At 59.8% G+C, this 8,582-nt stretch overlaps 1 protein-coding gene across 1 annotated transcript; it reads right to left on the bottom strand.

Annotated features, from left to right (window-relative positions):
* Positions 1–1,851: 1,851 nt before the first annotated feature.
* On the bottom strand, positions 1,852–7,929 carry SAE1 (SUMO1 activating enzyme subunit 1). Its single transcript, XM_057428198.1, has 9 exons — positions 7,809–7,929; positions 6,456–6,567; positions 5,821–5,994; positions 5,308–5,450; positions 4,755–4,857; positions 3,537–3,642; positions 2,467–2,611; positions 2,071–2,140; positions 1,852–1,944 (listed from the first exon to the last, which is right to left on the bottom strand). Exons 1-9 carry the CDS (start codon positions 7,907–7,909, stop codon positions 1,852–1,854), a joined length of 1,047 nt encoding a protein of 348 aa, XP_057284181.1. The 5' UTR covers positions 7,910–7,929.
* Positions 7,930–8,582: the final 653 nt, after the last annotated feature.

Genomic DNA, 8,582 nt, shown 5'->3' with positions numbered 1-8,582 from the left:
GGGGTCCTTTTACCTATAGGGGGGTCCCATTATGGGGGGGTCCATTATCCATGCTGGGAGGGGGGGGCTTTACCTTTGGGGGGGGTCCCATTATCCATGGTGGGGGGGGGTTCCCCTTTACCTATGCGGAGGTCCCATTATGGGGGGCGGTCCCTTTATCTATGGGGGGTCCCATTACCCATAGGGGGGGGTCCCTCTGCCCATGTCAGAACAAGCCCCCCCCCATCAATGTATCTGGGGGCTCCTGTTGCACCCCCCTTACGCTGACCCCCCCTTTAATTCCCCCCCCCTCCAGACGAATTCCCCCCCCCAGCCACTGGGGAGCACACGGGGCCCCCCCCCCCCAGCACTGGGGTCCAAGGGGGGGTCCCCAACGGGCGGGAGGTGGGCGCCCGCCTGCGTCGCCTGGGGGACGCCTTCCAGCGCCAGCACGAGCTGCAGGTGAGGGGGGGGCACACCCCAAAACCCTGCACCCCCCCCCCCCGTCCCATTGTCCCTAATGGTATCCCCCCTATTCCCAGTGCTATTCCCCCTCCTTCCTGGTCACTATAGGGGAAGGGGGGGGCACCCCAAAATCCACCCCCCCAATAACTTTAGTCCTAATCTAATCACCACAGGGAATGGGATGATGGGGGAGGATTATTTGGGGGGAGGGTGGGAACTCCAAATTGGGGGGGGCACTGTCATTTGGGGGGGGCTTCTATTGTGGGGGCCCTATTGGGGGGACTGTTACTTGGGGGGGACACCCCAAAATCCCCCATTCTCAGTGTCCCACACACCACAGGGAAAGGGGGGGGGTGGATTTGGGGGGGTGCTGGTGGATTTGGGGAGGGCACCCCCATATTAATGCTGTTCCCCCCCCCCCCCATTGCAGCGGGAGCAGCGTGGTGCCGGCGGTGGCGTGTTTTGGGGTCCCCTCTGCCGCCTGCTCTCGCAGTTGTTGGGAGCCATCTACAACCTGCACGAATAGGGCCCTGCCTGCACCCCAAAACAGGGCCTGGGTCCTGCCTGCACCCCACAAGGGAGCCTGGGTGCTGCCTGCACCCCAAAACAGAGACTGGGTCCTGCCTGCACCCCACAACAGAGCCTGGGTGCTGCCTGCACCCCAAAACAGGGCCTGGGTCCTGCCTGCACCCCAAGGGGTGTTGCTGCATTCCCCCCCCTTCCTATTTATTGGGGTGCATTTTAGGGGCTGGGGGGGAAGAGACTAATGGGGGGTACACCCCCCCTCAGCGGGGGTGCTGGTGCTGTCTATACTGTATATGGGGCTGTATATAGGGTGTACAGTGTATATAGGGGTGTATGTATGGGGGGGGTGTATGTATGGGGGGGTGTATATAGGAGTGTATAGGATGACTGTATATAAGGGGTGTACATAGGAGTGTACATAGGGGGTGTATATATGGGGTGTACAGATGGGGGGGGGATGTGGGGGGGTGTATACAGGGGGGGGTCCCTATAGGGCTCCCTATGGGGTGGGCATTGGGACTATTCCTGGGTTTGTACCTTTGTTTCCAATAAACTGATTTGAAGGAGATAGGGGGGTGTGATGCAATTTGGGGGTACAGAGGGGTTGGGGGGGCACTTTGAGGTGGGGGGGCACTTTGGGGATACATAGGGTTTGGGGGGGTGGGAATGTGGGGGACCATGAGGTTTATGGGGGGGGGGGGGCTGGGATTTAGGGGCTCCATAAGGGCTGGCTTGAGGCTGCAGCATTGGGGACCATGGGGTTTGGGGGGGGGTGGCCCAGCATTAGGCCCCCCCCAATTACAACCCCCAATAAACCACTTTCTACAAACCAGCTTTTATTAACCCAAAACACACCCCCCCCCCCAAAACGTGGGGTATTGCTCAGGGGGGGCCCAGACACTCCACAGTGCCATTGCCTTTGATGCCATCGAAGAAGAAGAAGTTGTTGTGGGGGGGGTCACGCTGGGACAGGGCCTGGGAGGGGGGGGGAGTGGTTGGGGGTCAGAATTGGGCCCCCCCCCCCCCAAAAGGGGGGTTTTGGGGAGCAAAGGGGGGGGTGTCATTGCCTTGCAGACCCCCCCCCCATAACCAGCCCCATACCTTGACCACCTCCTGGCCCAGGATGCCTCCGACCACGGCGCAGACCGGAGCCATCTCGGAGAAGCAGTAACTGGAATGGGAAGGATCCAATGGGAAAAGCTTGGAATGGCACTATGGGGGCATCCCCCCCCCAGAAAAAAACACTAAGGGGGTGTCATCCGTGTTCCCCCCCCCCCAAATAGGAGTTTGGTGGCTCCACCCTGCCAAAAATAAGCCCTTCCGAATGCCATCCGGATGCTGCCCCCCGCGGCACGGCACATTCCCACCATTCCCAATGGGAAGCGTGTGGGGACATGCAGGGAAGAAGGATGGGAGGTCCCGGTGCAACACCCCCCCCCCCTCCCACCACAAGGGACTTTGGGTATCCCATGGGAATCATCGGCATTCCCAGCTCACCTGATGAAGTCATCGGGAAGCACTGCGGCGCTCACCCCCAGCGCCTCCAACACGTCGCTGCGGAGCTGGAGCAGCAGCTTTGAGTCCTCAGCGTAGCTCTGAGGGGATGGATCCCGGCCGTTATCCGTCCGGAATTTCAGGAGCACTGGGATAGGGAAGGAGTGGTGTCACCCCCCCCCCCCCCCCCCACCCCCCCAGTTAGGAGCATTCCCAAAGGCTCGTTGGAATGGGAGGAGAAGCCCTCGGTCAAGCCTTCCACTTGGTGGTTAGGGAAAGCTCCCGGTGCTCCCAGCTCTTCCCAAGGCTCTGGAATGCTTTGGCATTCCCTGGATGCTGCCATGGAAAGCTGAGAGCAATGATCACCCCCCCCCGCCAAACCCCCTCAAATCCAACCGGAAACCCACTGGGATTCACTTGTGGATCTCAGTTCCTGGGGCTGGCCAGGAAGAGCAGCAGGAATGGGGAGCAGGGAATGGGGAGCGGGGAGCAGGGAATGGAAAGCAGGGAGCAGGGAATGGGAAGCAGGGAATGGGGAGCAGGAGCAGGGAATGAGGAGCGGGGAGCAGAGAATGGGGAGCGAGGAGCAGGGAATGGAAAGCAGGAGCAGGGAACGGGAAGCAGGGAGCGGGAAGCAGGGAGCAGGGAATGGGAAGCAGGAGCAGGGAATGGGGAGCGGGGAGCAGGGAATGGAAAGCAGGAGCAGGGAATGGAAAGCAGGAGCAGGGAATGGAAAGCAGGAGCAGGGAATGGAAAGCGGGGAGCGGGGAATGGGGAGCGGGGAGCGGGGAATGGGAAGCGGGGAGCGGGGAATGGGGAGCGGGGAGCGGGGAATGGGGAGCGGGAGCAAGGAAAGGGAAGCAGGGAGCAGGGAACGGGAAGCAGGAGCAGGGAACGGGAAGCAGGAGCAGGGAACGGGAAGCAGGAGCAGGGAACGGGAAGCAGGAGCAGGGAACGGGAAGCAGGAGCAGGGAACGGGAAGCAGGAGCAGGGAACGGGAAGCAGGAGCAGGGAACGGGAAGCAGGAGCAGGGAAAGGGAAGCAGGAGCAGGGAACGGGAAGCAGGAGCTTACCTTGGAGCAGGAAGTAATCCGGAGCCGTGCGTTTCAGGGCCGCTGCTGCCTTCTCCCCGCTCCAATCCACAGAGAGAGCCTCCTTCAGCGGGCAGAAGACGAGGCGCTGCCAGGATATGGGATGAGCAAGGATGCATGGAAAAAGGCACCGGCTCTTCCCCATGGATGAGCCCGGGATCAGCCTCAACTTCATCATGGAACCATGGAATGCTTTGGGTGCAAGGGGCCTTAAAGCTCACCCACTTCCAAGCAAGGGGCAGGGACACCTTCCCCCCTTGAAGGCTGCCAGGGATGGAGCATCCAAACCGTCTCCATCAACGCATCCCAGTATCCCACCGCCCTCAATCCCAATATCCCATCCACCTCTTCCCATGGGAAGCTGCTCCTCCTCATCCCATCCTTTATCCAACGCCCCTCTCCAGGTTTCCCATATCCCCTTTTTAGGCTCTGGAGCTGCTCTAAGGTCTCCCTGGAGCTTCTCTTCTCCAGCCCATTGCTATCCCTTGGGATAGGAGCTGTGGATGGGATTTACCAAGCACAAATTCTGGAATCTTTGGGAAAACCAGCTCTAGAGGTGTTCAATGAGCTGAAGGTCTCCCATAGGGACACAGGGAACAGCTCAGGGCATGATCCAAAACAGATCCAAAAGAATTCCAGGCTTGGAATCACCCCCCCCCCCCCAAAAGGCAGGAGGATGTCAGCTGCTTCCATTGGCATCCCAGGAATATTCCCAGCCCTTCCAAGGGGAAGCTGCACACACATACACACCCCACACCCCCCCAAAGCGAGGCAGAGGGACACAAAGGGCAGCTCAGCTGCTTCTCCTCATAGTGGGAGGGGGGAATTTCCACTCCTCCCTCCAAATTCCAGCTGGGAAAGGGAAACAATGCCCGGCCAGAGGCATTTCAATGTGAAAAGGTTTGGCTTGGGAGCAGATTCCAGCCCCCAGCCATGGAAAACCTCCTCCAAGGGAGCTTTCACAAGCCTGGAAAACCGGCTGCATCTCCCCTCCCCTTTCCCATCAAACCCAGTATGGAATTGCCTCACACCGGTATGGGAAGCAGCTGGGGGGGGGGGCTATAAGCACCCCCCTCTCTGGGATAACCTGACCCAAAGGATCCTGGAGTTGCTGGGAATACCGGAGCTGAGATTCCCAAGGAACTCGCCCCTTGCGCTGGGCTGGATCCCAAAGGTCTCCATTGGGATTTTCCCACTCACCTTCTTCACCATGGTGGTCTCGGAAGGATCCACTCTGGCTTTCTTGGTGTCCGGCCCGTCCTCCACACCCGGGCTGGCTTTGGGCACGACTTTGGTTTTCTCCCTATGGAAGTAAACCAGGGAGAAACCCGGATCCTTGTTTGTGCTGCTCCATAGCAAACGATCCTGGATTCATGGAATGGTTGAAAAGGAGCTTAAAGCTCATCCAGTTCCAACCAAAGGGCAGGGACACCTTCCCACTAGCCCAGGGTGCTCGAGGAGCACCCAAACCTTCCCCATCAACCCATCCCAGTGTCCCTTCAGCCTCCAAGTGAAGAGCTCCATCCCGATATCCCATCCACCTCTTCCAATTGGAAGCTGTTTCTCCTCACCCCATCCCATATCCAAAGCCCCTTTCCAGGTTTCCTGTATCTCCTTTTAGGTTCCGGAGCTGCTCTAAGGTGGGCGAATCCCATGGGACCAGCACATGGAAGGGTTTTTTTTTTATGGATCACATCGAGCTTCTCCTTTCCCACTACTTCCAAGGGGGAATTCCTGCCCCTTCCATACTCACTCCACGAACTCATGGTCCCCCAGGTCAGCAAACATGTAACCATGGTAACCAAAGACATCCCCAGCGAAGAACTTGACGCTGTTCTTGTGGCAGATGTGGTTGATCTTCACCATCACATCCCGGGAGCAGCAGGTCAGGCAGACCTGGGAATGGCAATGGGAATGATGTTATCCCCCCCTCTCCCCATCAGATCCTTCCATGCTGGGGTTGGGGGGAGGTTATTCCATGCTAATGATTCCTTTTCCCCTCTTGTCACAGCAGCTTCGCTCCAAGGATTTGGGGACACGGCAGCTGATTTTGGGATGGAGCTAAAAAAAGGATGGTTTTAAACCTGGGATGCATGGATAAGGGGAGCTCCTGCCACTGGGGATCCACAGGAGCAACGCACTTGGATGTGCTGCTGTTCCTCCTCCAAGCAGCCTGGAATCCTCCGCGTCCCATCCCAAGGGAAGCAGGCAAAGGCCCCGGCCCAATGAACACCGGGGTCATTAAGAAGACCCCATCCCATCGCACCGCATCGAACTGGGTGAAGAATTCCTCGGGTTTGGAATCCACATTCCCAGCATCAGCTTTGACGTCCACCATGGGGTTGAGGTTCTGCGCCCGCTCCAGGGAGGCCTCAGCGCGATTCCGGCCCAAGGATCCCCCCGGGATGAGGAACTGAGCCCGGGTGTCCTCTTGGGAGACCTGGAATAGGGGGAAACAGTGGGATGAGTGGGAGAAGCCCCTGAGAGCCCAACGTGGGACACAGACAGGGAGAGGAAGGAATCAAGCTCTGGGTGCTTCCCGCTGGTCCTCAATCCCTATGGATGCGGAGCTGGATGCTGGGCTCGCAGCTCCCTCTTGTGCCCAAGGAGAGGCCAGGCCATGACCAGAGCCCACGTTCACATAAGGAACGTGTTTGCCACAGGGCTCGGGAATTCCATCCCATCCATGGGGATGCTTAGGGATTGTGACCCAAAACGGAGCAATTCCACCCCAAAACGGAGCCGCCCTGCCCCGAAACAGACAATCCCGCCCCCAAACTGGAATAATCCCGCCCCCAAAACGCAGCCATCCCATTCCAAAAGGCAAATTTCCCACCCCAAACCAGACCCGTCCCCATTCTGCCCCAAAATGCAGCAATTCCACCCCAAAAAGCAGCTCACCTGCTGATGGTCCAGCATGGTCAAGCCTTTGACTCCAGCCAGGATGAGGTTCTTGGCCACCTCGGCTCCCAGCCCCTTCATCCCCACCAGCAGCACCCGGGATGCTCGTAACCTGCGGCACAAAGAGTCCTTTGGGAGAGGGAAAAGGAGGAGCAGGGATACAACGGGGCAGGAAAGGCACGATCCTCAGCATCCCTGCTTGGGAACAGGGATGCTTTGCCCCGGAGAAGCTGGAATGTGGAGAGGCTGCAGGAAGGAGCCTTGAAAGCTGGGAAATGAACCCTTATGGAGGGAAGAGGGGGCAAGGAAGAGGTTTTCCAGCAGGGAACAGGCAAGCATTGGCAATTCCAGCTGGGAAACAAACCCTTATAGAGGGAACAGGCACTAAGGACAAGGGTTTCCAGCAGGGAACAGGCAGGCATTGGCAATTCCAGCTTGGAATGAAGCAGGAGCTGTTTCTCCTTCCCCCCACCCACCCATACCCCCCATTTTCAAGCCCTATTGAGCTCCTGGGGACCCCCCCCCCCCCCAGCAGCTACAGAAGCCCCTACACAGCCCTCAGGGTCCCCACAGGTTCCTATAGGGCCCCCATAACCACCCCCCTCAATCACCTCTACGAGCTTCTATAGGGCACACTCACCCCACAGGTGTTCCCTCCAGCACCTACAGACTCCCTTCCCATAGCAACCCCCCTTTGATCCCTATAGGGCCTGCAACAACCTCCTACAGACCCCCATAGAGGCCTCCAAGACCCTCATAAGCTCCTACAGAGTCTGTCAAAGGCTGTGGGGCCCCCATAAGACCCTCTAAGGCACCCCTTCGTATTGCAGGGCCTCTCCAGGCCCCTACAGCACCCCCAGGAGCCCCTCTAGCACCCCCAGAAGACCCTCCAGGCCCTTACAGGACCTATAGGTCCCTATAGGATCCGCAGACACCCCTACAGGCCCCTAGAAGCCCCTCCAGGGCCCCCAGAAGCCCCTCCAGGGCCTATAGGACCCCCAAAAGCCCCTCCAGGCCCTATAGAAGCCCCAAAAGCCCCTTCAGACCCCTATAGGACCCCCAGAAGCCCTTCCAGACCCCTACAGAACCCCCAAAAGCCCCTCCAGGCCCTATAGGACCCCCAAAAGCCCCTCCAGGCCCTATAGGACCCCCAAAAGCCCCATATAGATCCATCCAAAAGCTTCTTTAAGGCCCTCCTCTCATTGCATATCCCCTCCAGCCCCCCCCCCATAACCTCTTAAGGGTCTCTCACAGACCCCTATAGGCCCCCCCATCCCAAGCCCTCCCAGGGGCTCCCACACACCTCAAACCCCTCTCCCATCCGACTCGCCCCACACACCCCCCCCCACTGACCGCTTCTGGGCCTCCAGCCCCCAGAGCCGGATCTGGCGGTCATATTGAGCCGCCTCCTCCTCGCTGATGCCGCCGGGGCCTCCCTCCTCCTTCTCCACCATCACCACAGCCGCCGCCGCCGTCTCCTTCCCCTCACGGCCACCACAGCGCCCTCCGGCGGCCCGCGCAAACACCGGCACCTTCCACGTTCACCGGAGAGGGGGGGAAGACAACAGCACGGCGGGATTCACCTCCCGCTACCGGAGGCTTCTTATCCTCAACCGCATTTAAATCCACCTCAGGCGGCTTCTCCCTTCGTTATAACCTCCGTAACAAGGCATAAAGCGGGGGTTGTTGTGTTGAGGAAGCACTCAAACCATGGCCATTTCCGCCGTCGCTCGGCCATTTCCGCCGTCGCTCGGCCCTTTCCGGCCGCCGTGTGGGGCGCTGCCTCGGCGCCATTTTGTGTGCCTGCCCGTGGGCCGCGGGGGCCGGGCCGGGCCTGGGCCGCCGCCCCGCTGTAAGAGTCACTGTGCCCCCCGGTTCTCTCTCTCTCCCCCCCCACTCCCTTCCCCTCATCCCCTTACCCCACCACCCCCTTTTTACCCCTCCATGGCCGTGGAGAGCCCCAGTGTCCCCCCTTCGGCCGCCGCTTCCCCCCCAAGCCCGCATTCCAAGCCCCCTTCTCCGTCCTGCCACCACCACCACCACCACCACCACCACCACGACAGCGGCAGCAGCAGCCTCCCCCCCCGGCAGCCGCCGCCGCTCCTTCACCACCACCACCACGGCCAC

This window comes from Pezoporus wallicus, unplaced genomic scaffold (genome assembly GCF_028554395.1).
Source record: "Pezoporus wallicus isolate ANWC-B61680 ecotype Strahan unplaced genomic scaffold, APGP_CSIRO_Pwel_v1 contig_13975, whole genome shotgun sequence".
Taxonomy (NCBI): Eukaryota; Metazoa; Chordata; class Aves; order Psittaciformes; family Psittacidae; genus Pezoporus; species Pezoporus wallicus.
This window is presented reverse-complemented; position numbering and strand designations above follow the sequence as displayed.

Coding starts and splice junctions, on each gene's coding strand:
- SAE1 (XM_057428198.1), bottom strand. CDS start 7,909: ATGGTGGAGAAGGAGGAGGGAGGCCCCGGCGGCATCAGCGAGGAGGAG. Junction 5,995..6,455: donor CCATGCTGGACCATCAGCAG/GTGAGCTGCTTT, acceptor CCCCTATTCCAG/GTCTCCCAAGAGGACACCCG. Junction 2,141..2,466: donor CTTCCCGATGACTTCATCAG/GTGAGCTGGGAA, acceptor TTCCCATTCCAG/TTACTGCTTCTCCGAGATGG.